At 46.0% G+C, this 27542-nt stretch overlaps 1 protein-coding gene across 2 annotated transcripts in view; it reads right to left on the bottom strand.

Annotated features, from left to right (window-relative positions):
• Positions 1-27542, bottom strand: part of Tex2 (testis expressed 2) — a 119985-nt gene that overhangs the window by 61475 nt on the left and 30968 nt on the right. For both annotated transcript variants that reach the window (XM_075990341.1, XM_075990342.1), the window contains exon 2: positions 7372-9040. In XM_075990341.1, the coding sequence (XP_075846456.1) occupies positions 7372-9015 (1644 nt within the window). In that variant the 5' untranslated portion in view covers positions 9016-9040. The remainder of the gene's footprint in view (positions 1-7371; positions 9041-27542) is intronic.

The raw sequence follows: 27542 nt of genomic DNA, 5'->3' as shown, positions 1-27542 counted from the left end.
TGCTCAGGAGGCCCCCCCAATTTGGTTGGGAATGATCAATAGCAATCCTAAGGGCAACGGCTAACACCCAGCCTTCCAGGTCCTGACACACTCCTTTCAGGGATTCCAGCCCAGGACATCTAGCTGAGCACCCAAAATATCAACTACAGAAGCATATGATAAAGAGGGATTTGCACTGTGACATTCTTGGAGCCCATGGCACACAAGAGCTGCCTTGAGTTACCTTACCCAGCCCATCAGGTTTCATGTCTGGTATCTGCTGTCTTCATGCTTCTGTGTCCTTGGGCTAGGTGCCCAAGGCAGTCCTTCTCCTACCGGCTGTTTCTCATTTGCCTCAACTCCCACACCTTAAAATAAGCATGCTCTGGTCCAGGAGTTCTGTAGCCTTTGTGACAGTCCATGGGTTCCACAGAGGCCCTTTTTCTCTGTGCTTCAGTCAGTATGACTGACGATCAGTTGGGCTGGGAGTAAACGGTGTACTGTGCCCCCAGTCAGGCACAGCTGTCTTTGAAAATAGCTACTACTTGGCTGCAGGATGACCTTTTGGATTAGTGACCCCATACTGACCATCGGTAAAGCACCATGTTTTGTATGTGCTTAAATGTTTGTTTATTGTGTGCACATGTGTTTGTGTATGTGGGGAACTACGTGTACACATAGAAGCTGGAAGACAACTTCTTGCAGGGGCTGGTTCTCCCCCTCCACCATGTGGATTCTAGGTTGTCAGGCTTGGTAGCACTTGCTAAGCCACCTCGCTTAAATACATGTCTACAGTATGGATGCAATTATACTGGAACATCTGTCCTTTTCTGTCTCATCATCTGAACTCACAAAGAAGAGAAACTATTGTGCTCCTAACATTGTTCACAGGGCCAATAATGGAGCCAGACTGCCCCACGAAGGCTGGAAGTATTTCCTACCAATGAAAACCGATATGACCCAGAAGCTTAAAAACTCCTCCAATAGTCTCTTAAGTTTGATTTTGTTGAGAAAGGGTATCCCTAGGTGGCCCACGATAGCTTTACACTTGTGATCCTCAAGCCTCAGGCTCTCAAGTGCTAAAATAGCCCACGAACAATCCAGTTCCAATTCAACTGGTTCACAGACGAAGGTGGCTTATAGGTGTGTGCAAGCTATGGCCCAAAGGCCATTGCACCCAGGATAGCTATGAGTATGGCTCAACACATTTGCAGATGACAAAGTCATTGCAATATCAAAAAGTTGGACACTCCTGGAATCTTACGGCATGGAATATGCAGGATAGGCCTTACGGCCTACTGTAAAGTTTCGGGAGTGTTTTAAGTTTCCATACTTGCCCTCAAGATTGCATCACTTTATTCGTTACAAAACCTAACAGTAACAGATCCATGGGAAATGACTCAAACCAGATAACTAATAGCTCAAACTAAACTATTCAACAAGGAGATATTTCTACTCACCAGACACAGGCCCACAGATCGGAATATTCGATCTGCATTATGTATTCATTTTATTGTTTGAATTCCTTTGGTGGTATTGGGGTTGAACCTAGAACCTGCAGGTGTGTGGGTACCATTGAGCTACATCCCCAGGTCTTTTTTTCACTAAGTTATCCAGGGTGACCTCAAACTTACTTTGCAGCCCAGGTAAGCCTTGAACTTGGATCCTCTAACCTCAGCCTCCTATGCAGCTGGGATCACAGGGCTGTGCCACGAGGCCCAGTTCCATCAATGCACTTTTTAAAGTGTACTTTTCATTTAGAGCAGAGGCAAAGTCCAAGATAGTGTCACGTCTATTCAGCTTCTGGGGTGGGGAAGGGTAGGCTGCTCCACCCAGGAGTAAGGTAGTAAGAGAAGATGGGCTCATGAAGAAGAAAGATACCTGTTAGAGAGACAAAAAGGGAAAGTATCTGGCTGGCTGCAGAGCAACTTGCTCTGGTGATAACTAACCCACTCTTATAGAAGCTACATTCATCCTGTCATGAGGATGGAACTCTCATGATCCAATTACTTTTTTTCTCCTTTTGAGACAAGGTCCTGCTATTTGCATAGGCTAGTCTAGAACTTATGTAGTCCAAGTTGGCTTTGAGCTTGTGATGCTCCTACCTCTCTGCCTCCCAAGTGATGGAGTTACCAGTACGGACCACAACAAGGTCTCCTGAAATCTAAACTGGTTTCAACTTCTACATATCTCGGGTTGATGGAGGAAGGCCATTGGTTAAATAAGAAACTGCTTGGCCCTCATTGGTTAGAAGATAGGTGGGCGGAGTAAACAGAGCAGAACGCTGGGAGGAAGAGGAAGTGAGCTCAGACTCAACAGTTCTCCTCTCGGGTCCCAGCTCCTGGGCAGACGCACGCGATGAAGCTCCGACCCAGGATGGACATAGGCTAGAATCTTCCCGGTAAGCGCACCTAGGGGCGCTACACAGATGATTAGAAATGGGCTAAATTAATATGTGAGAATTAGCCTAGAAGAGGCTAGATAGAAATGGGCCAAGCAGTGATTAAAAGAATACAGTGTCCATGTAATTATTTCGGGGCATAAGCTAGCCGAGCAGGCGGCCGGGGTGCTGGGAACGCAGCCCCGCCGCTCCTATTACTACATCGGGTGATCTTGAACTTGCAAGTGTCCAGCCTACACCTCCATAGTGCTGCTGGGTGGTGGTGGCACACATCTTTAATCCCAGCACTTGGGAAGCAGAAGCAGGCAGATCTCTGTGAGTTCAAAGCCAGCTGGTTTACAAGATCTAGTTCCAGGACAGGCTCTAAAACTACAGAGAAACCCTGTCTCACAAAATAAAATAAAACCAAAATAAAACATAGTGTTACAAGTGCTGGGATTATAGGCATGTACCACCATGCCCAACTTCTAATTATCTCTCAACACAGTTACAATGGGAATTAAATTTCAACCTGCATTTCACTGGGAGTAAACCACAACCAAACCACGGCTCCTGTATTACTTCACAGGCACAGACAGACCTGGAAGTAGAAGAGGAGTTGGGCTTGGCTGGCTGATGTAGGCCTTCAGGGTCAGCGTTGGCAGTTCTAACCTGGCCCCACTTCCACTGGCTAAATTCTTACTCATTCACAGACCCAAGACTCACCTAACACACAGCGGGTGCTGAGGACACACATGGCTGATGAACATACCCTACGCCATTGTGAAGCACACAGCTCCATGGAAGCCAGACAGTAAGCATGTGACATGTGACTACAGCTAGACGTAAGTGAGCCAGAAGCTGCCTGCCCAGGGTATTTCCATTGTAGAGGCCTGGGTAACTAAGTTCACCCAGTGCAGTATGAACAGATGAGAGATGTCACTTCTAGGTCTAGACATATAAGTAGGTATGTTTTTCCTTTATGCCAAAACACCGCATGAAATAACTCTTAACCCCTATGACGGGGCTTGGTCAACTGTAAAGACAGCCACACGAATCTATTGCTCTGCTATCTACGGCTACTTCTCTGCTGCAGTGAGACTATACTGTTCACACTCAAAGATACTTACTACCTTTGAAGAAAAAGGTGGAAGAACAGGACAGCAAAAGTCCAGGGCCCCTGAATGGACAAGTATAGGGGCCACCGACCCGCCTACAACACCCATATTCTGCTGTGTGCTCAAGAGACAAACTGCCCGTGTTTGACTCAAGCTGGCATTTGGAGAGTAGAGCACACAAGTCCAGTGAGAAACACAAGATGGAAGGCCAAAGCTGGACTCAGGACACTTCCTTTTTCTCATCACATTAGGTCCAAATCTCCAAGGGGAAAAAAATGGCCTCACTCAAAAAAAAAAAAAAAAAAAAACAAGCTCCTGAATCACTTGCATTGACAATTCGCAGCCCAAATAACACCCTTCTAACACACAGCAATGTTCCTTCTCTACACTTAATTTTTAATTATTTAATTTTTATTTTATGTGCATTGGTGTTTTGCCTGCATGTATGTCTGTGTGAGGGTCTTAGAAGCCCTAGAATTGGAGTTACAGTTGTAAGCTGCCAAGTGGGTGCTGGGAATTGAACCCAGGTCCTCTGGAAGAATAGTCAGTGCTCTTAATCACTGAGCCATCTCTCCAGTCCCTCTACACTAGATTTTTAAGGGATTTAATTATTGTGTTTGTGTATACAGGCATTTTGCCTAGACGTATGTCTGTGCACCACATACATGTCTAGTGCCCTCAGAGTTCAGAATGGGGCACTGGATCCCCTGGGGCTGGAGTTACAGATGACTGTGAGTTACCTTTCAGGTTGGGGAACTGAACCTGGGTCCTCTGCAAGTGAGTCACCACTCCAGCCCAGTGTCCCCTTTTCTTTTCTTTTCTTTTCTTTTCTTTTCTTCTTCTTTTTTTTTTCTTGGTTTTTCAAGACAGAGTTTCTTTGTGTAGCATTGGAGCCTGTCCTGGAACTCACTCTGTAGCCCAGGCTGGCCTCGAACTCATAGAGATCCACCTGCCTATGACTGGGATTAAAGGTGTGTGACACTACCACACGGCTAGACTAGTGTCCCATTTTCTAAACAGCATATTTAGCCAGTCTCTAAAAGCAGCAGTATACACCAAGTAAGAGTCCAGGCTAAAATACAGTTATACATATTAGTAATGAAACCATTTCAAGCAAGTTATGGGCCAATGTAAAGAAGAATTAACACAATCCATTGTGAGGTATTGGCAGGGTGGGAACTGGGTCTGACCTTGAGTTTGGGTGGTAGGGCCTTTGAAAAGTGACAGATTAGATAAAGCCACCAGTGGAAGCCCAGGATTGAAATCTGGTGGCTCTGAAAGACAGGGAAGAATACATGTTCAGTGTCCCCTGTCACCCAGCAAGGATGGTCCATGTGCACTCTGTCAGGAAGAAGGCCTTTCCCAGATAAGTCCTTCAACCCTGGGCTACAACCATAAGCCAAAATAACAACCTTTCTTCCCTCAAATTTAAAAGCATCCTGCCTTTGCTTCCCAAATGCTGAAATTACAGGTGTGTACCACCAAATATGGCACCCTTTTCTGACTTACCTAGCCTGGGTGTTTTGTAATTAGCAACAGAAAACAGATGGAAACACACACCTAGACTGCATAGCAGTGCACAGCAACCCTTTCTGTGCCTCTGCTCACACCCATGCCTAGCATTCTACCTTTACCTTCTCACTCACTGGATTAAAGCAAGCTGACCACAGGAACACTTAAATACCACCACAGTGTCCCCCCGGGCAGCTGGTAAACTGTCCACCCACAACAGTGACTGACTGGATCAATACTAGAGACTGACTGTATTAAAATTATAAATTTCCTAGGACAAATGAATGTTCAAAGGTTTGAAATCAAATGTTCCACTTAGTAGCTCTGGGACTAACATAGACACCATTTTTCTTTGCTAAAATTAGTACTAAGTCACTTAGAGTGCGTGTACATCAGGCAGTCACAGCAGCACCCTTCTAAAAGAGTGGAGCCACCTTGCATGAGTCATTTTGCTCTACTCCACATATTCATGCCAAGCTAAGGGTGTCACTTCCTCAGAGCCAACACCAGCTTCCCATAAAAAAAGAAACTGTCTCATAACAAACTGCCATGTGGAAGAAAGAAAAGAGGTCAGGCTGTAAGATATATGATCACATGAAATCAAACAGAAGAGAGGGGCAGTCTGCACATGTGTGGTACAGACACAGCTTCAGAACTTATAAAAAGCTAGGGTAAATACAGCAAATCAACACAGCTTTGATGAAGAATAATCTTTTTTCTTTGAGTTCCCTGTGTCTTCCTTTGGGTAAGAAAGAAAGGTAAAGAAGTCAGAAAACAACAAATAGAATCTTGGAAGAGCCCCCCCATCCTACCCCAGGTGTTCTGTTTTGGTTTTTGTTTTACAATAAAGAGAGATCATGTTGTCATTTCTAGAGTATTATTTAGAAAAGGAAAAAATATAGAAATTTAACACAGATCAAAAAATCTTATAACTTGAAGAGCTAAAGGTTATGATCAATAAGGTTCAAAACTGCTCCAAGACAATAGATTCGTCTTGAATACTTGTAAGGACATGAAGGGATTCTCAGGAAAAAGTTTGGGAATGAACTTTCTGCAGAGCCATGCCATGGGAAGGGGGGAATCACATTGGGCTCAAAAAACTTGGGACGAAAGTCCCTGTCTCCTCGTGTGTAAAACTGGAAAAAAATAATGGCAACAGGGAACCGGTGTGGTTGATCTTGACAACTTTTATACAGCAGTGACCTTTAAACGTTCCTGATTCCACACCTTATGTAACTCAAACTATATAAATGACAACTATATTTTGTTTTAGATTTTAATTTTTACATATTATATGTATGTGGATAGCTATGTGCACATGCCTTTGTGTGCACAGGTGCTTTCCAAGCCCAGATGCCTTGGATCCCCTGGAGCTGAAGTTAACGGCAGCTGTGAGCTGGTCTGACATTGGTGCTGGGACCCAAACACGACTCTGAAGAAGCAGTGCCTGCTCTCAACCACATCTCCAGTCCCAACTGCTTTTTTTTGTTCTGTTGTTTTGTTTTGAGACAGGGTCTCACTATATAGTCATAGCCTGGAACTCCCTATGTAGACCAGTCTGGCCTCACACTCACAGAAATCCTCCTGCTTCTGCCCTTCAAATGCTGAAATAATAGATGTGTGCCACCACCATGCCAGGTGACAACCATAGTTATATGCTACAAATCTTATGATGTATACATAACAACTAGAAAAATGCAAATATGCAGAAATAAAAATCTTGAACCCCAAAAGATCATCCCATAAAACCCATACCCTGGAGGCCCCGGCCTGACAGAGCATGCACAGGAATTGACATCTTTCCTCAGCCCATACCTCACTGTGTGTAGAGACAAGCTGGCAGCAAGTGTCACCAACCGACATTAACTAGTCTCTTTCCTCTTGACCCTCTCCTACAATTCTATGAGCATTGAATCTGAAGCCAGAATCTTAAAAACATAATCCTACCAGGCATGGTGGTGCTGCACGCCTCTAATTCCAGCACCCAGGAGGCAGAGACAGACAGATCTCTGCAAGTTCGAGGCCAGACTGGTCTACAGAGTAAATTCCAGAACAACCAGAACTACAGAGTGAGACTGTCTGAAAAATATGAATATAGAATCCTAACATTCAGTCAGTACAGATCTTCAAAATGTAGACCTGGCTAACTGAAGGACAGACCTAAGTAGGAACTAGATAACAGTGTAGCTTTCTGGGGCCATGGAGAACTTCAAAAAGCTATGGGTACACAGATAAACATGATCTATAAGGTTTCCAGGGGAGTAGTGTGGCTTCCTGGAGAAGAGAGAGACACCCCTGATGCGAACACCTTGAGCTATTAGCTTAAACACGTAAGTTCACTCATCACTCACTGTGCTTGCCAGAGGCTGGAGGGAGGCTTACCTTTAGTATTTCAGGCTCTTTGATGTCCAAGGATCTTGTGTTCCAGTGTTGCAGAGTTTTATGTGATTTGTGATATTTATGAGCACTTGGTGGTGTAAAAAACCAGATCACGCAAACAGCAGTCATGAACCCAAGGCCAATGCCCAGGAAGAGCCCGCTCATGTAGTAGGGGAGGGGAAGGATGAGGTACGCATAGACACACATTATAAAGAAGCCCAATGTCTTCACTGGTAACTCCTGGTGCTGAGTGGCTGAGTCAGCTTCGTCCTCGCTGTCCAGAACCAAGCCATCATCGGCAAGCACCTCTGGCTTGAGGGGGACATCTCGGGGCTTATCAAGTCTCCCCTCGCCCTCAGGCTCCAGCTCAAAGTCCTCAGCGTACAGTTCACAGAACTCTTCGTCCTCTTTGCTCACTAAGGCAGACAGAGAACATTTCTCAAGCACAAGAGAACTTGTCTTCAGTCCTAAATCCTTCAGACTGCTCCCCTGGGATCCCTTAGGCTCTTCTTCTTTCCCAGGTTCCTCGGTGGGCTTCGAGTGTTCACTCCTGGGAGTGTTCGAGTCACTGCCGTAGCCGTCCCCCTCGGAGTCACACTCTTCCTCCTTGATGCTGTAGTTGTTATTGCTTTCCAAGTGGCCATTCAAACTGGACAGGTTGGAGAGTTCTGAAGCACTTGAAGATAAGGCTTTGGGCCTGTGGCTGCCACTTTCCTCCCCGATGATTTTGCTGAGGAGCTGGAAGGGCTCATAGATGACTTCGGAAAGGCGTCGTTTAGTGTCTTCGATTTTCGCCTCCATTTCGGGCACTTTAAAAAAGGAGCGGGTGTCAGAGGGCGAAGTCAGTGGGGAAGAAGGCGCAGTCTTGGAGTCTCCACCTGTGTTCCGTGGCTGCGTGAACTGTTTGAACAGGTGCAGATTGAGTTTGGAGTCAGGGGGCTTATAGGACACGGTATCCGACTCCTGACGGGAGGTGTCTGTGGACAGGGACTTGACCAGGGTCTTCATCAGGTGCCTGTGCCGTGGGGGGTGGGGGGACTCTTTTGGCTCCACCTCAGTTGACAGGGACTTCACCAGGCTCATGAAGGGCTTAGCACTGGAAAGCGCGGAGGACGAGGCACTGGATGAAAGGACAGGGGACTTGGAAGGAGAAGACAATGGGGACGAAGAACTGGTTTTCTGCTCAGAGAGGGATGACACACTGGGAGAGCTAGCTAAGGGCCCAGATGAAGACGACCCTGGGGACAGAGCCAGTGGCACTGTACTTAATACTTGCACTGCCGGAGCAGGGGGCTCCAGCAGCTTTACAGTGTTCTCAGAGACGGGCAAAATGGCAGGGCCCTCAGATACAAACAGTCCATCTGCCGGGATGGTGGCGGCAACAGGGCCCACAGGGTCATGGCCACCGTGGGGTTCAAGATACAGGTCCTCCTTGGCTTCAAGCCCTGTTACAATGCTTTGGTCATCTAGCCCCTCCTCCAGGTACCCCCTGAACTCCTCCTCCTCTTCCTCCTCTTCCTCCCCGGATGCCGAGAAATGAATGGCGATGGTATCTCGGGACACGGACCTCTGTACGTGCACTTTGGGGGTTGATGGTTTTGGCATGTCAATGGTTTTCTCGGCATGGCGACCATTCAGACTTGTCATTGCCAGCTTCACAAGGGCTCAGGCTCTGAAAACAGCAAGAAAAGCAGAAGTCAGAGGGTGGCTTCTCCACAGGCGACAGGGCCGCATGCAGATCCACGCCGGATGAAGCTCGGCTTAGAGATGATTATGCTTTTACATGGCAGATGGCCATAGTTTCTCGTTTCGGAAGGTTTAATGGTTTAATTTTCACTAGATAAATTCCGGCTAGGCATTCTCTCTTATGAGCAAACCACACACCAGCATTATAAATGCCAAACAATCTGTCTCACTCACAACTGCCGAATAACCACTCCCTCCCTCTTAACCGGCTCCTTTCTATCACTGGGTCTCTCCTGCCAAGCTAAAACGAAGCATCCTGCTGGGTTGAAGGCTCTTGGAATAAGAATCTCCCCAGTGGTGTTCCACCTGTGAAAAGCCAACCCAGAGAGTTACTGCTTCCACTGTATTTCACAGCAGCCTTACTAATGGGCCTCGATCTCCCACAGCACCCACACTGCCTTGTGTTGCACTAAGTGGCAAAACATCCAAGTGGAGAAATTAGAAACTAATTGCTGTGACCTCCGTTCTCACATGCCAAGTGGCACACCGTCAGGGCATTTAGGCAGCTATGATGAGGCCTCGGGTAAAGCAAGCATCTACTCAAATGGAAGAAAGCTGAGTGTCACTGTGGTAGCCTACCAGCAAGCACGAATGCCACTGGGGACGATAGGCAGACACGGGAGTCAGGCTCTTTGCCATTCTGGAGCTTAATAGCTAGGTGGAAAGGAGATGGCCCCTGAAGAGCTGCTCAGACAAATAGATAATGCCAAGTGCCCCTGTGACATCTAGTTCATGACATCTTACATCACTGGGCTTTTAAGGGGCAGCTGACTATGTGGCTCAGGCTGGCCCCAAACGTATGGTCCTCCTGTTCAGCACCTTAAGTCTTAAAAGCGGGAGACAGTAGTGAGGCCTCACACCTGGTTAATTACAGGCCACTTGCTGGGCACAAGGCACCATGACAGACCTCTACAGATGGACACAGATACCCCCACAGGAGCTAGGATATGGGACAGACATCAGGAGTTCTGAGGACACAAGGCCAGGGTGAAACATTAGATACCTGTTCTGTCCTCTGTGAGCAGCAGTGACAGGATGACCAGTGTGAACATGGTATGACCCTACGTCTGTTCTCTGTCTGCAGGACAAGAGGAGGTAGTGGGGGGGAGGTGACTCCAGGTACAAGAGAAGCATCATGGCCAAGTGGAAAGGGCACCTATCTGCCTTGCACAGGGCATCAGGCTGCTCATACTTATGCCTTTCCTAGGGGACGCCGAAGTTCCATCAAGCTACAGCCTCTCAGTCTCAGTATTATCTGTAAATGGGGACCTAGGGCATTTTCTAAATGTGAAATCCTATTTGTCTATGCTCACAGGTGACCACATATACAAATAAACAGCCTAGCACAGGCCATCAATACTGAATTGCTTGCTTATGCCTACATTCAAGTTTCTGCCAAACCCTGCTGTTCAAAGTGCCTGGAGCTGATACTACCAACAGAAGAACAGATGGAACCTGGTGTGGAAATGCTACTCCGAGATCATCAGAGGGAGGGGATTTGCTAACGATGGCAAGAGTACCAGACACAGGGTACAGATACCACATGAACACAGTTTTTCACCATCAATTCCCTGGGAGAAATGACTTCCATAAAGTCTTCTGTGACCTGCAGGCTTTCCTATGGGGCTGACTACAGAGAGAGAATGCACTCCATCAACCAAACACAGCAATTTACATCCAGCAACAGGCAACAACTTGGAAATTCAGCTTCCAGGACAATTCTTCTCTGGTTTGTTTTGTTTTGTTTGTAGACAGGGTCTTGCTATTGTAGCCTTGGCTAGCCTGGAACTCACAATGTAGACCACACTGGCCTTGAGTTCATAGAAATACATCTACATCTGCCTCCTGAGCACTAGGATTCAAGGCCTAGCTCTTCCCTGCTCTCTTTATGTCAATAGGTCTGTCGGATTATAAAGAGAACAAGACAAAGAAACAGAAACAATGAGAGGGGCTAAGGATTTAGCTCAGTGTTAGAGTGCTTGTTTAGCAAGTGCAAGGCCCCGGGTTTGGTCCTCAGCTCTACCTAGCTTTCTAAGAATAATTCTTTCTAGATTTCTTTTTATTACACATATGTTTATGGTTATGTGCATACATGGTATGTATATGCTCATGTGGGTGCCCAAGAAAGCCAGAGGCCTCAGAACCACTGAAGTTACAGACACTTGTGAGTTACCTGATGATGTGCCGGGCTCCTCTGCAAGAGCAGTCTGTGCTCTAAACCACTGAGCCATCTCTCCTGCCCCTCGGGGGTAATTTTAAAGAAAAATTGTAGTGGTGATCTTAAAGGAAAGTCTGGTCCTGGCTAATTCTCAGTAAGTTGTTTTGATAACACCAACATAAACAAGGTTATGCTGTTCTGAGGTGGTTTCATAAGGAACAGTGACATAAGGAGACTTCACACAAGTTGAGGACAAAGCATGCAATTTTGAGGCTGAATAGTGTAAGTTTGTCTCCTAGGATGCAGAACAGAGGTGAAGAGGTCTGGCTGAAGCAGAAGGCCAGACTAGTCAAAGTCCAAGGTTAAAACATCAGTGGAATCTGCTACCTCGGCAACTAGGCCTCTAGGCCAGACCTTAGGAATAAGGCAGGCACCTGCTCCATTCTGTACAGAGGCTACCAAGAGACAACTTCCAGACAGTCAGGGGCCCATGACCTGCCAATTGAAAAAGATTTCTGATAAGATTATCTCTGATCAACCTGTCCCCAAGTTCCTATCAGTCAAAGCCTGGGTTAAGCCCCACATAGAACTAGATGCCAGACCACCAGATGGAGCAGGCCAGTCTGGCCAAGCCTCAGACCTTTAGAGGCTCATTGTAAACAATGTCCAGTCCACACTGACTAAACCTGGCTCCAATTCTTAGTCTCACTAATGCAAGCCAGTGGAGGCTGGGACACACTGACACTCTCCAAGCCCAAATTGTTGTGATGAGTAGATGAACTTGTGCTTCTGTTCAGGGGCAAGTAGAATCAAAGCGCCAGTTTGCCAGGATCAGCCTATGTTTCACTAGAGCCCAGGTCTAGGGTTCCCACTTCCTTAGGCTCACTATGAGACTAGACGAGCAAAGGTGGCTTCTAAGGAGCCAAATCATTGGTAAATCCATGGTTTGGGTTCCAGACATTTAATCAGGTCTCTTCCAAGCCACCTCCGCCTGTCCTCCTTAGAGTGCCTCTAGGGCTAACACAGCTGGCTTCCTACAGCCAGTCTTGCAGGACAGCAAGTTTAAGAGGAAAGTGCACCCAACTGACAACTGGGAATATAGTGTGGTCGCCCAAGCACCCATCAATCATGAGAGGGTTAGGTGTGGCCTTCCCAACACTTGGGTCTGGACACCCTTCACACAGCATCACACAGCAGCAAACAGCTCTTTTGTATTGCTTTGTTCTGGCCACAGTAGCTATCCTCTGTGCTCCATCACGATGTTTCCCCATGAGCCAAGAGCTCAGTTCTGAATCAGCAACATGTGACCAGTTGTACTGAGAAATGAAAGGCTTCCTTATCCATCCCACAATCTAGCATCATAAAAAATGCCAAGCCTCGTGCCCTCTACTGCTAAAACTCAATTATATCCAGGCTGGAGGTAAAAAAAAAAAAAAAAAATCAGAAAATCTTCAGCCTCGGGAGCTGAAATGCCAATTTGGATTGCCTTCTCTTCTCGTCTCCTTCCAGAGCCACCAGCAGAATTTAAAGTGTTGGAATCTTGCACTGACCTTTGCATGTAGTGTAAGTGGGTCTTTAGATTTGGAAACTAGCCTTGTCACCAGGCTCCATTAGGAGCAATATCCCGCCAGTGATGTGTTTAACTAGGTCTGCTGTGATCACAGTGTGCTGGAGACTGTGTCCAGCCAGACCCCACCCACATGACAGCTCACAACTGTCTGTAATTCCAGTTCCGGGGGCTCAACACCCATGGCAAAACACCAATGCATAAAATAAAAATAAATTTTAAAAAAGGAAGGCCCTAGAAGTACTCCCCCTTGCCCTCCAAGACATGAGCAACCCTGGCAAATTGGCACTTTCTTCTCTTTTTACATTTTATTTATCTGTGTGTGTGTGCACATGTGCCACTGTGCACACATGGAGGTCAGAGACAACTTGTCCTCTCTCCTTCTGTCACATTTGTCCTGGGGCAGGAACTCAGGTTGTCTGTCAGGCCCAGCAGTTGTAAAGTAAGGTGTGTGCTACCATTTGAAGCCTTCAAGCTGGTGGTGATTGGCTGCAGGGAGGTATGCAAGGCTGTTGAAATTAGGAGTTCATCGTTCTTCCTTAAGAAATGAAGACACATTATTAAGGAGGGAACTCAGTACTGGGGCAGACTCCAAAGGCCTGCACGGAGGATCTGAAAACACGTTAGCCTTCTCCATTACTCAGGTGCTTTAGCACTCCATTTGGCATCATCAGAAGATCTACTCAAGAAGATGAAATACAGGGAAAGCACAGGTCAGAAGGAAAAGTCCAAGGAAGAGAGAGAAACAAGCAGAGAAAACATCCAGGTTATTTTGCAGAACCAAAGTTTTCTTCTCAAGGGCAAGCAGGTGGCTCAGAGAGCAAAGGCATTTGCCACCAAGCCTGATGACCTGAGTTCAATCCCAGAAGTCCACAGGGTGAGAAGAAAGAACTGATCCCCAAAACCTTCCTCTGGTCTCCATCTGTGCATCACTACATGGGTACTGAGAAAACTCACAGAGCCCGGCGGGTTGGCTGTGCCTGTGACCCTAGCACAGTGGGGGCTGAAGCAGGAGGAGCATGGGCACCAGGCCAACAGGAGCAGCACAGTGAGACAGAGACTCAGCAAGCAAACGAGAAACGCACAGCTACACTGGTTCTCTAGCACTTAATCGCTGTGGCTGCCTTCTAAGATAAGGGATGCAGACGTGTTTAAGCTCCCAAACATTTAAGGGAAAACAAAAAACTTGCTGCAGCCAAATGCTCTCTGTGAGCCTGGGCTTGGCAGCCACATTCCTGGAAAGCAGGATGTTGTCTGCTCTGCTGATGCCTTTCCCAGGTCCTGGCCATGCTTCTCCATTAGAGTGACTATCACTGAAAAGAAGTTCATCTCTCTTAGTAAGACAGATAAGCTCATCTGGATGTAGTGGCCCATGCTTTTAAACCCAGCACTCAGGAGGCAGAGACAGGCAGATCTCTAAGTTCAAGGTCAGCCTGCTCTACGTAGTGAGTTCCAGGACAGCCAGGTATACATAGACAGACCCTGTCTCCAGAAAGGAAAAGAAAAAGAAAGAGAAAAAGAAAAGATAGAGGAAGCTTCAAATATGGATTTGTGACTCCAGAATTTAAAAAGCCTTCTTTATCCATGTCACCTACAGATAAGAACAAATCAATGGCTTTGATCGAACCTGAACAATGCAATCACCAAAGGCTCCACAAGCTGTCCAGTGGACTGAGAGTAGGATACCAGATATCAATGAAACTTAGCTTGTTTCTAGACACCCCAAAAGGGTTAGCCTCATTAATTAAGCCATGAAAAACCAATTGGCAGTAAATCAGACTGGACAATGAAGAGCTATTTCAAGACTCAGCGCAGCGTTTATTAGCATATAATAACATATAATAACCTCTGTGTAATTGGGTTTTGTTTTTGCATCTTTATAATCTAATAGTAACATTCCTTCCTACCTTGAGCTGTATTTTAACCAATCCTGGCTTCCAGCAACCAAAGCTATACAGAATGCATTCCTGGGTGCTGCCTTCCCAGGATCATCTGCCTGGTCCTCTCTCACTAGGACAGACAGACAGTCAAACAGACAGTAGTGGAGCTGTTAGTACTGTTCCCTCCTACTCCAATGCCAGATTACAGCAGAAGGGAAGAAAGACATTTAGATGAGAAGAACTGGCCTCCAGACACAGCGTAGTCAGGTTTGGAACAGTCTCCTTTCTCAAGGGCAATCCTAATTTGTCAAGGACATTGTTAAATTACCCACACCCTACCTGGTAGCCTGGCTCTATTAGTCAACAGTTTTAATTCAAAAACTTCTTTTGGCAGAGGAAAAAAGCAAGCTGAATCCTACTGCAGAGGGCATTTTTCTTCTTTTGGTTTATTTGAGACAGGCTCTTACTATGTAGTCTCAGCTGGCCTCTGCCACTGTTGGGACTAAAGGCATGCGTCACCACACCCACCCTGAAAGGACATCTTCATCTGCACTTCTATAAACGAGTGCTGCTTTCATAAATAGTGGGGAAGGGGGAAAGGAGGGTAAGGCTGTTTTCTGCCTGATGCAACATGTTGTACAATGTATCTGGTCCACACCAGCCAACTAAAAAGGACTGATTACCTCGGTGGTGGTGGCACAAACCTTAATCCCAGCACTTGGGAGACAGAGGCAGGTAGATCTTTGTGAGTTTGAGGCTAGCCTGGTCTACAAGAGCTAGTTCCAGGACAGTTAAGGGTATATAGAGGAGCCCTGTCTTTGAAAAGGAAGGAAAGAAGAAAAAAGTAAGGAAGGGAGGGAGGGAGGGAGGGAAAGAAAAGCAAAGTAAGGCCCAATTTAGCCTAAAAATCTCAAGTGCATATTAACAGCCATCCCTAAATTCATTTAAGTCAGTGAAGCAGCTGATAACTGGCAGCAGCCATCCTAATTTGGTAATACTCCACCTTGTGAACAATAATCAAAACCGACACAGTAGGTAATGAACTAGCCTAGTCTCAGTTCCACTTCAAGATGGACTCTGCGTGCTGGCAATCGTCTGAGACAATAAGACTGTGACTGTTACACTGGACTCTTTCCCATGAGCTATCAGGTTCCCAGACTCACAGCCAACACTTCCTGGAATCCAACAGGATCCTACACCACCACCATCACCCCGAGTTTATACCTTGAGTAAACCAGCAAGCCCATGTCTCACACCACTTCTGGGCCTACAGTGCCACATCCCAGAGGAAGTATGTTCAAAACACTAATGTGATTAGATGGTCTCCTTATAAGTCACTAGATGGCTCTAACAATGAACCAAACCCAACTCATAGCAGTCCACTCAAAGCCAGGTCCTTCCTCCAGCACCACCATGCAAGACCCATAGAGGTTTATAAGACAAGCCCAGGGCTGGGGGGATGGCTTCAACCTATAATAAAGTGCCTGCTGCATAAATGTGAGGACCTAAATTCAATCCCCTTAACCCTAATAAACAAAACAGCTAGTCTAGACAAACCATTCTTCGGGGAGCTCAAAGAGACAAAGAGATGTGGTCATCATCACAGATGGCATCTACATGAGGGTAAGAATTCAAGTAAGGTGTGGGTGAGGGCAGTAACCCAGCAGTGGGGAGGAGAAGCAGGAGGATCACCAGCCTGGACTATACAACAAGTTCAGGCTGGCCTGAGTTACATGGTGAGAACAACAGCAACAAGCGTGGCAACACTGCTGGTCACCGTTCCCGTCCCTGATGGCTCTCCCAGACCAGATGACCAGGCAGGGTTGTTTCTTACAAACTTTACTTAGAAATAATTACACTCTTAGAAACCTAAGCCACATCTTATTGCTCCTCTTGGAAGTCATAATCATCTTTCAAATTTTAAAGGTAAGAAATTTAATGCCAAATTCCAAGAGGGGGGCCTAGAGAGATGGCTCAGTGGTTAAGAGTGCTTACTGCTCTTGTAGAGAACCCAGGTTCAGTTTCCAGCATCCACATTAGGTGACTCACAACTACATCTAATTCCAGCTCTAGGGGATCCAACACCCTCTTCTGACCTCTGGGGACACTTTCACTGAAGTCTACATGCCCACATTACTCATACATATATTCAAAAATGAATCAAAAGAAAATCTAAGTAGTTAAAAGGAAATCAAATTTTAGACACAAACCATTATTAGTTCACCTCTTAGGAAAAATGCATGTGAACAAGGCACGTGAAACTTCCTTCCCTTCTGAAGACCTTCTTAAGGTCTGTAGTTTCAAATCTAGAAGGACATACTCAATATTTCCCAGTCCATGAGCAAGCACATGGGTCAGTCCCACCCAAGTTTCTCAAGTCAATCTTGAGGAAATGCTTACCAAGATAGGTAAGCAGGAGTGTGTGCATGTGTGCGCACGTGTGTGTGCGTGTGCGTGTGTGCATGTGCGTGTGTGTGTGTGCATGTGCGTATGTGTACGTGCGTGCCTGTGTGTGTGTGTGCGTTCATGTGCATGTGTGTGCGTGCGTGCCTGTGTGTGTGTGTGTATGGCATCTCTCACTAAAGGGGAGGTTCCCCCTTTTGGCTAGGTTGGCTGGTCTCAGGATCCACCTGATTCTGGGGCTGGGGCATGCACAGTCATTCTGGGCTGTTTTACATGGGTGCTGGGGGTTTGAACCCTGGTCCTCATGCTTACACAGCTTTGCTCTTACTCACTGAGCCACCACCTTACCCAAGAGCAGTTAATATCTTAGAAGGACTTGCTCTGTACCAGGGACCATGCAAATTCTTCTTTTGTTTTGTTCTTGTGTGTGATGCTGAGCACTGAACCCAGAGCCTTTAGTGTGTGAGGCAGGTACCCTTCCAAAAGGTATAACCAGCTTCTTGAAAACCCATCTATATAGGTCCAGTGGGATGAGGGAAAACCATCTCAATTCTCCCATTGTCGCCTTATATTTCAATGTTCCCTACCTAGTTTTCTGTCTGTGAACTGGCCACTCAGTTTTCTGTCTTAAGGTACCTGAGACTCTCACTGTTGCTCTGTAGCTTGTTTTTATAGCTTCCCGAAAAAGCCTTTCTCGGCTCACCTGCATAAAGCACAGAGAGCACTGATAGTAATTTAGCATACATTTTCAGTTTTCTATGCAAAAATCAGAGTTTTAAATTTGTGGACTGTCCTGACAGCTCAGCTCAGCAGTCAAGAGCACATGCAGAGGACCCAGATTCGGCAGTCAGCACCCACATTGCGAGCTCATAGCTTCCTGTGGTTCCAGTTCCAGGGGATGGAAACCCTATTCTAGCCTCCTCGGGTATCTGTATATGTGGCAAACACTTACACAAATACACAACATGTATCTATCTTTTAAAAAACTCCTTTAGATTTATATAGACTGCTGTAGACAATTACATCTCTGTATGCTCTAGCTACTGTAGTGTATTTGGTATTAGTTAACTAGGAAGTTTAGTTTACATATCTAAATTCCATTAGTATCTACTAGTCATTCACCTCCTCCTATAACAAAAGTTCAGATTAATTCTTCCAAAATTGAGAAAACTTTTTGAGAGCTCAAAGGGGAAGAAATATTAGCCTCTTTTTTTCCCAGTGAAAAACACTTTTTTATACAGACATCAGCAGACTTAACTTTGATATAGGGCAGTAAAATCTGCTAAGTATAATCTTACATCAGGATTCTATTTATAGTAGGAATCTCAGACCCAAGAAAGACAAGGGTTTTTTGTTTTGTTTTTGTTTTTGTTTGTTTTTGGTTCGTTCTTGTTTTTAAAACTAGGTTTGAAGAAGGCATGGTGGCACGTGCATGCTTCCTTCCTATTCAAGGCCAGACTGGTTAGTGAGCGAGCCACGTCTGTAATCAGTAAGTAAAAGCCAGGTTTGAGCTTCGGTGTGTATGAATAAGGAAGCGAGTAGAAGAAAATGGTGGTGAGCTGCTGAGAGACAGCATGGTGGAAGATTTCCCTACAGCCACTTTGGGGGAGGCCTTCATGGCCATAACAAGCTGACTGGCACAGTGGAGAACAAGGGACAGAGGCAATAAACCCGTGTTCAGGGTCTGTAGAGTCAGAAGCTGCTGTGCTCCGGACAGAGCCACAATCCGACCCTATCACATAGCCTCCCTATGGTTTCCTCTGAGGATCACTTGCCTATAAAACCAGAGTGGGGACATTCCTCAGCCATCACCTTCCTCTACTGCTGTAGTTGTCCCAAGAAGGACTTGAGCTAAGGGCAGCCTAGATAGGAACTGATGGGGCCAGGAGCACCACAAGAGTAAGATCCCAACAACTAGTCAGTTAGCATCAGTCACTGACAGACATACCAAACGCAGCCATGAGGCAGGTGCTTCAAGGAGGGCCAAGACCCTGAATGGGCAGTGCTGGGCTCTTCACTCATTCACTTTCCTGAGCTGTAAGATGAGGGACTCGTGTCCATTGTCTTCAGGGAACTTTCTAGAAGGTTCTAAATTCTACTAGAATAGAACATACTTAGGAGTTCCACTTTTCCACTTTGCACCAGACACATTCTTGGCAAATATCAAAAGTGAGGCAAAGGAAACCAGGGTGCAGTTCAGATGACCAATGCATGGAAGACAATCCAGTCAACAGTTTCCAGTTTGAGCTGGCTTAACTCACACCAGCAAATACTGGGAAACCTTCCAGACTTATCTTGACCCAGCTATAGAAACATTTCTTACATCTGGTCCCAGGCAGAGAGGTGCTGAGGAGGCAGTGGAGGACAGGCATCTGGCCTGGCCAGGCATCCCACAACCTTCCTCCCCTGGTGCCCAACTGGACACAGACGATGGCCACAACTGCCCTTGCTCTGGCTATGAGAGAGACAGAGCGCACTGGGCTCCCAAGCTCAGTGTTTCAGTCACCTTATTCTATAAGCACCTCTTCAAGACAAATTCCAGCTCTACCCTCCTGTGGGTGGATCTCTACATTCCTCACCCTCAAAATTCTGCTGAGCCCTTCATGAGGCCCCTGGCCTTCCAGAGACAAAACTCAGTGAGAAATAAACCTCCTTCTCTCTATGGCCCTTTGTGGGGTGGGGTGCGGGAAGACCAACAAGATGACACTCAGCAGGTTAAAATGTTTGTCCTCAACCCTGGCAACCTGAGTCCCACACACTAGACCTACCTACCCCCCCCCCCACCTCTCTCTCTCTCTCTCTCTCACACACACACAAAATCAATCAATTAATATTTTAAAAAGCCCATGCTGGGGGGGGCTGGAGAGATGGCTCAGTGGGAGGCAGAGGCAGGCGGATCTCTGTGAGTTCGAGGCCAGCCTGGTCTACAAAGGGAGTTCCAGGACAGGCTCCAAAGCTACAGAGAAACCCTGTCTCGAAAATCCAAAAAAAAAAAAAAAAAAAAACCAAAAAAAACAAAAAAGTTTAAAAACAGAAGAGTTGGGCTCTTTTTCAAGAGTTACTTACAGACCAGCCACTTGTGTCATTAATGCAAATATCTACTCCCAGGCCCTAAGTCACTCAGCGTTAGCACTCAGCAGAAGGCTAAGGAGAGGTGGCTGGTGACAGTTGCCACAACCCCAGCCGGGAATCTGGTCCTGGAAAACAGCCACACCCTTGCTGTTTTCAGGAATTTCCTAGCTCACCTTACTGATTACCCAATTAGACTCCACTGCTGTGATTCTGGACTGTTCCTCTCCTTGAGGCCTCCAATTCTTCCTCTCCACATGATCAGACGCCCTTGATCCTAACTGGTCAGGTAGGCAGTGCTATCGGGTCACATACCCAACTACATACACCTACTACTTCCCATCTCTCTAGGAAACTCTTTCATCCACTCCTCTCTGCTCCTCACCCACATAGACCATGCCCAGTCTCCAAATTCTAAAATCAACAGATATGTCAACTCCAATTCTGCCCATCCATCCCAACACCACACCAAACTTATTTACTCTTGTTCATCGGGGGATTACCCATAATGTTCCTTCCTTAATTCATGTGATATCAGAAAAAGAAAATTCTAGTTAAGAAGCCAAAGGCCCTGTGAGTTAAGCCCAGATACTGTTCCCTCTCCACCTGGTTAATAGACTGCTGGAGTCCAAACTCCACTTCCAGGCCAGTCCAAGGATGTAAGCAAGTCAGCTCTGAGTCCTTTTGTTTGTTTGTTTGTTTGTTTTTCGAGACAGGGTTTCCCTGTAGCTTAGGAGCCTGTCCTGGAACTAGCTCTAGTAGACCAGGCTGGCCTTGAACTCAGAGTTCACATGCCTCTGCCTCCCAAGAGCTAGGCTTAAAGGTGTGTGCCACCACCTCCCAGCCAGCAGTCAGCTGTGATTCCTGTGCAACCTTTTTTTTTTTCATTCAACAGAATCAAGATTTTAGAAAACTAGGGAGGAGCCAGCCCTCCACAGGAGCCCACACCAACCATGCAGTAACATGCTCATAAGACACATACTGGAAGCCGCTAAAGATCTAAACTATATCCTGAAAGACGTGACAGTGAGCTCTGAGCACCACGGTAGAAGACACTACTTCAGGTCTGAGCAGGACCTGGGCACACAGATCGCTTCAAATCAGCACAGATAGCACCTGGGGGCTGCTCCTCAGTAGGGAAGAAGCAAGCTATCTATAGTCAACATCAGCCCTGAGACTCTCTGACAGACAGCCATCCTGGTGATTGTGTGAAGTCATTATTTGTCCCATTCACGTTGGAGCACCTTAGGGGCTACAGATAAAAGCCAAGCAAGGAAAGACTAAGCACAGGCTGGCTGTTTGCACCACTCTGCCCTGAGGAAAACTGACCAATCTCTCCATAGATGGGAACATCCTCTGGTCACCTGCTTGCCTTAGCATGTACTAGTTTCAGTCATCAGTTTTTGTGACTTTAAGACACGTGACTGTTGTGAGCTCTAACGATAGATTTCTGAAATGAGGGAAGAGTTGAGTGGGCAAACCTACACAAAAATAAGTGATTAAGCTGGGTGTTGGTGGCGCACACCTTTAATCCCAGCACCTGGGAGGCAGAGACAGGCAGATCGAGTTCTAGGCCAGCCTGATCTACAGAGTGAGTTCCAGGGCAGTCAGGACTACAGAGAGAAACTCTGTTTCAACCCTGTCCCCCCTACACACAGTCAAATTCTGGGGCTGGAGAGATGGCTCAGAGGTTAAAATGCTTGATGCTCTTCTAGAGGACACAAGTTCGGTTCCCAGTACCCGCATTAGGCAGCTCACTACTGCCTACAACTGTGTCTCCAGGGACTATGATGACATCTTCTAGTCTCCGTGCACATCCACATTCATGCACACAGGCACTCGTGACCTCACACACTAAATCTAAAACAGAAGTGCATGCCTTAATCCCAGTACTTAGGCAGAGACAGATGGTTCTCTTTTGAGCTTAAGACTCACCTGCCCCCCCCCCCCAAAAAAAACTCACCTGCTTTACATCCTGAGTTTCTGAACAACAAGGGCAACATAGTGAGATGCTGTCTCAAAAAACAAAGAAGTCAAACTGAAATAAAACAGGCCTAGCTTCAGACCCTAGCTCTATCATTTGTTAGCATATGACCTTGACAAGTTCCAGCCTAAAACATTTGTGCTCCTATACAAAGTGAAGACAATAGTGCCTACCTCCTAGAAGCTGCTGGGAGATTTAAGAAATAACACTTTAATGGACATGAGCCAGTGTTGCTACTGGCACCAGCAGCATGCCTGAGCACATCTTTCCTATGCAGGACAACTGGTACATGGACTCAGGATGTTATCAAGAACCAAGAAGACACCTGGTCTTCAGCCTTCCCTTATCACCAGAGCAAGATGGTCATGGCTGGGACCATTAAGAATGATAACACAAGGACAGTGTAGAAACATGGGAAGTCCCACATGTTAAATACACAATGAAAAAGTAGAATCTGGGAAGATGTGTGCACACTGAACACAACTAGTTAAAAAACAGTCTCTAGGTGTGACAATACACACCTTTAACTCCAGCATTCTGGAGGCAGAGGAAGGTGGATCTCTGAGTCTAGAGGCCAGCCAGGTCTATATAAGTGAGTTCCAGGCTAGTGAGGACTACCTATGAGACCTTGTCTAAGTACAAGATCCCAGGAAGCTAAAAATGAATATTGGCAATCATCCTCGCACTCTGAAAAAGACCTTTATGTGTGCTTTCTGGTGCAACATTGGTTAAAACGGCAATTTTCTCTTTTTAAGACTTATGCAACAGCATTTTAAAATCGTGTCTCTACTGGGGTGAGGTACATGCACATGAGTGCAGCTGCCCTTGGTGTACAGAGAGGGTGTAAGATCATCCCAGAGCAGAAGTGACAGTCAGTTGTGAGCTGCCCAACTTAGGTGCTAGGAATTAAAACTCTAGTCCTCTGCAAGAGCAGTACATGTTCTTACCAGTTAAATCAGTTCTCCAGCCCTCAAAGCAGTGCTTCCCGCCCCCCCCCCCCCCGAGACAGGGTTTCTCTGTGTAGCCCTGGCTGTCCTGGAACTTGCTTTGTAAACCAGGCTGTCAGAGATCAGCCTGCCTCTGCCTCCCAAGTGCTAAGATTAAAGGTGTGTGCCACCAGTACCTGACAAAACATCATTTCTCAAGTGAGGGTACTGGATGAGGTCTATAGTTATACTAGCCTCTTGTTACTGTTTTTTTTTAAGATCTCACTCTGTAGTCCAGGCTAGGCTAGAACTCACTATGAAGCCCAGGCTGGCCTTGACCTGTGAGAGGCCTCAGCCTCTTAAATGCTGGAGTGAAACTTCTCTGGCCCGGAACTCACTTATATAGACCAGACTGGTTTCAGACTCACAAAAATCCACCTGCCTCTATGTAGTACAAATTCAAATTGTTCTTTTACTCTTTTAAGATTTATTTGTTTGTTTATTTATTTATTGTGTATACAATAATCCTCCTGCATGTATTCCTCCATGCCAGAAGAGGGCACCAGACCTCATTATAGATAGTTGTGAGCCACCATGTGGTTGCTGGGAATTGAACTCAGGACCTCTGGAAGAGCAGTCCCTTAGCCTCTGAGTCATCTCTCCAACCCCCTCTAATTGTTCTTAATAATAAAAACCCAGAGTCAGATATAGGAGTTAATATTAAAAGATCAGAGAAGCAGAACAGCGAACCACTAGAAAGTTCTTACCTCTACTAATGCTCAGACCAAACGGGTGATCCTATCTCTATGGATCCTTAGACTGCTGTTGTCTCTACAAAACCTCAGACTGTATCTGTTTCTAAGAATCTGCCCCAAGCTCCTGTCTCCTCCCAGCCTCGTAATCCTCTATCCACCCAGCCATATCACTCCTGTCTCCACCTCCCTAGTTCTGGAATTAAAGGCATGTGATCCTAAGTGTTGGGATCACCTTTTGTGTGAACTCTGTTTCTCTTTTAGACAGATTCAATATTGTGTAGCCGTGGTGGCCTTGAACTCTGTCTCAGGCGCGCTGGGATTAAAAGTGTGTGCCATCACTGCCTGGCCTCTATGGCTAACCAGTGGCTTAACTCTGCACTCTGATCTTCAGGCAAGCTGTGTTAGATCATAAGCAAAATGTCACTATACCTCTGCCTGAAGAATACGAGGATTGTGCACCAACACAATCATCAACTGTTTTTTACTAGTTGTTTTCAATATATGCACATCTTCCCAAATTCTGCTTTTTCATTGTATATTTCAACACATAGGACCAGGTACGGTGGAACATGGCTTACATCAACCTCTTTCTCTATCCTCTCCCTCTGTTGACCTAAAATTTTGCAAGATTCTAACAATGTTTAACAGTAGTTGACTAAGTCACTTTATTACTTTTCCATTTCAATGCAGATCCAAATTTTAATCAGCAATACAATTTATAAAGGGGTTGGAGTTATGAAATTAAGTCACTGTTACAGGTGTGGTGATTAAGCACAGCTAAATAAGCAAGAATCAGTTACTTGATTTTGCCCATTCAAGGTCAACCTCATTCTAAAGGCAGTGAGTGAGCTCGCATATTCAGTGGAGGGAGGCCTGCTACAGTTAAACTGGACCAGTCCTGCCTCAGAAGTTCCCATTATGTCATCCACAGCCAATAAGAACTTGGAGCCAGCATGAAACCACATGTAGCTGTACTTACAAACAAAAGCAAGGAAAGCTAAGGCTATGGCTCACTTGACGGAGTGCTTGCCTAGCAAGCCCTGACTCAATCTCCAGCCCTGCTAGGACTATTTGAAAGATAGAAAGAGGCAGAAGAATTAGAAATTCAAGGCCTGCCTGAGATTGTCTCCAAAAAACAAACAAACAAACAAACAAACAAACAAGAAAAATTAACAGGCAAGGATCTTAATTTGGGTAACTTTTTTTTTTTTTTTTTGGTTTTTCGAGACAGGGTTTCTCTGTGGCTTTGGAGCCTGTCCTGGAGCTAGCTCGGTAGACCAGGCTGGTCTCGAACTCACAGAGATCCGCCTGAACTTTTTTTTTTTTGATTTGGGTAACTTTTGTGCATTTATTCTGATAAATGTATAGTTTATGTATAGTTTCCACTAAGTCCTTAAATTTTTCAAGTATATTTTATGTGTATGGGTGTTTTGCCTGCATGTATGTATATGCACCATGTATGTGCCTGATGCCCAAGAAAATCAGAAGAGGCAATCAGATCTCCTGGAGCAGGAGTTACACATAATCATAAGCTATCATGTGGGTGCTGGGAACCAAACCCTGGTCCTCTGCAAGAGCAATGTATGTTCTTAACTATCAAGCCACTTCTCCAGTCTCTCTAGGAAGCCTCTTCGAGTCTGAAAATTAATTTCCTGGCTCTCATGGGTTCCTGTAGATGGGAGTTAGAGGCACAATCCCAGGTTATCTCCACATAGTAGATAACTGATCATTTCTTTTGAAAAATTTCTATTACATTCATTTATTCAAAGTTGGAAAGGTACACCTGCCATGGCACACCATTATGTGGCCTCAGAGGACAACTTGCAGGAGTTGGTTCTTTCTGGTGGGTTCTGGAGAGTGAAGGCACAATGGCAAGCACCCTGACATGATGAGCCGTCTTGTCAACCCTCTGTCCATTACTTTTTGACATTCTATTGTATGTGTATGGTGGGTGTTTTGCTGTATGTATGCCAGTGCACCGTGTGTGGTGCCTGTGGAGGCATCACATAAGAGAGCATCGGATCTCTCGGAACTGGAGTTACATGTGGATGCTGGGAATTGAACCTGGATCTCTGGAAAAGCATCTAGTGTTCTTAGTGCTGAGCCAGCTCTCTGTCCCTATTACTTTATTAACCATAGTTTTCAAAGGAAAACTGGGCAAATGATTTACCAAAAATCTCAGAAAGCATTTCTAACACATGGATGGCCTAGCCATTCTTTTCCATCTCAGGGATTATTATGATTGATTAGTGGAGACTAACACATGATGTGAAAACACAGTTTCCAGTAATCACAAGTCTCTGGACCAGGAACTCAGCAAGAGGTATAGTACCAGCTGCTCTTGGGCAGCAATAACTGGTTAATCCAGTCCACAGCTTCCACTTCAAAAGCAATTACTCCGTGTCAGGTTCTTCTTTGGTGGGCCGCATCCCCTCAAGGTCAGTCAATCAACTCCTTTAGATACTTCAAATGAGGAATCAGAAGTGAGCTGTTGCAGCCATGGCCACATGGCATAAAGCTTCAGTGCCTTAATCCTAATCTCTACTGTATTGGTCTCACACTGTCTGCCTTTTAGGTTGTGGCCTGAGCCAGCCCCACAAACTCTGGGTGCAGAGTGGGTCTCTACATGGTTCTGTCTTATCCACTCCTGAAGGTCTATCCCAGTGCTGTCTCAAAGGCTGGACACAAGACAGAAGACAGGAGTGAGGGACAGTGAAGAAAAAGCAGGTGAACTGAAAAAGAAACCTGGATGCGTACAGGGAGAAGAGCTGGTTCTTAGCAGATCAGAGGAAATTAAGCACAAGGAGCATTTCATAACCAGAAATATGAGTACACAGCATGGAACCAGACGGTCTGATCTAATTCTGGAAGTGCTGGAAGCCTTATGCCTGCACTGGGCTCCACTGAATGTTTCAAAGAAATGGGTGCTGTGAAACTGTAATCTTGAGGTCTCTCTGGTCACAGTTCTGAGTGCTAACAGTAATAGCCTGTCTTCCCAGACAACTGGTGCTGAGTGTGTTGTTGGGTTACTCCTGGCTTCTGGGAGTCCTCGGAGAGGGCTGTCTGACAAAGCACAACGCCAAACAGACTCAGAGCTTCCTGCACATCCACATTCAATCAGGACCATTAAACAGCACTCAGAGAACTCAATACACCAAATCATCCTCCAAGCTACGGCTGACAGCCAAGGCTAACAGTAAAGAGCATGTACTCAGAAGCAGCCTGGCTGGATTTACACTGAGGACTCACACACACACACACACACACACACACACACGTACATATCTACATACACACATACATGTACATATCAACACACACACAAAATAATGATAATGATAATAATAAATCCTTAAAAAAACACCTTGGGGTGGAGAGATGACTCAGAAGACTTGAGGTTGGTTCCCTCCCAGCACCCGTGCTGGACAATTTACAATGTCACATAACTCTAGCTCCAGGGATCTGATGTATCTAGTCTGTTCAGGCACCTGAAATCAAAAGCACGCACACACACACATGGAGACACACAATTAAAAACGTATCTTGCCAGGCGATGGTGGCGCACGCCTTTAATCCCAGCACTTGGGAGGCAGAGGCAGGCAGATCTCTGTGAGTTCAAGACCAGCCTGGTCTACAGAGCGAGTTCCAGGTCAGTCAGGGCCACACAGAGAAACCCTGTCTCAAAA

Source organism: Microtus pennsylvanicus, chromosome 11, assembly GCF_037038515.1.
Source record: "Microtus pennsylvanicus isolate mMicPen1 chromosome 11, mMicPen1.hap1, whole genome shotgun sequence".
Lineage (NCBI taxonomy): Eukaryota > Metazoa > Chordata > Mammalia > Rodentia > Cricetidae > Microtus > Microtus pennsylvanicus.
The sequence above is the reverse complement of the archived record's forward strand: the minus strand, read 5'-3'. Positions and strand labels throughout refer to the sequence as shown.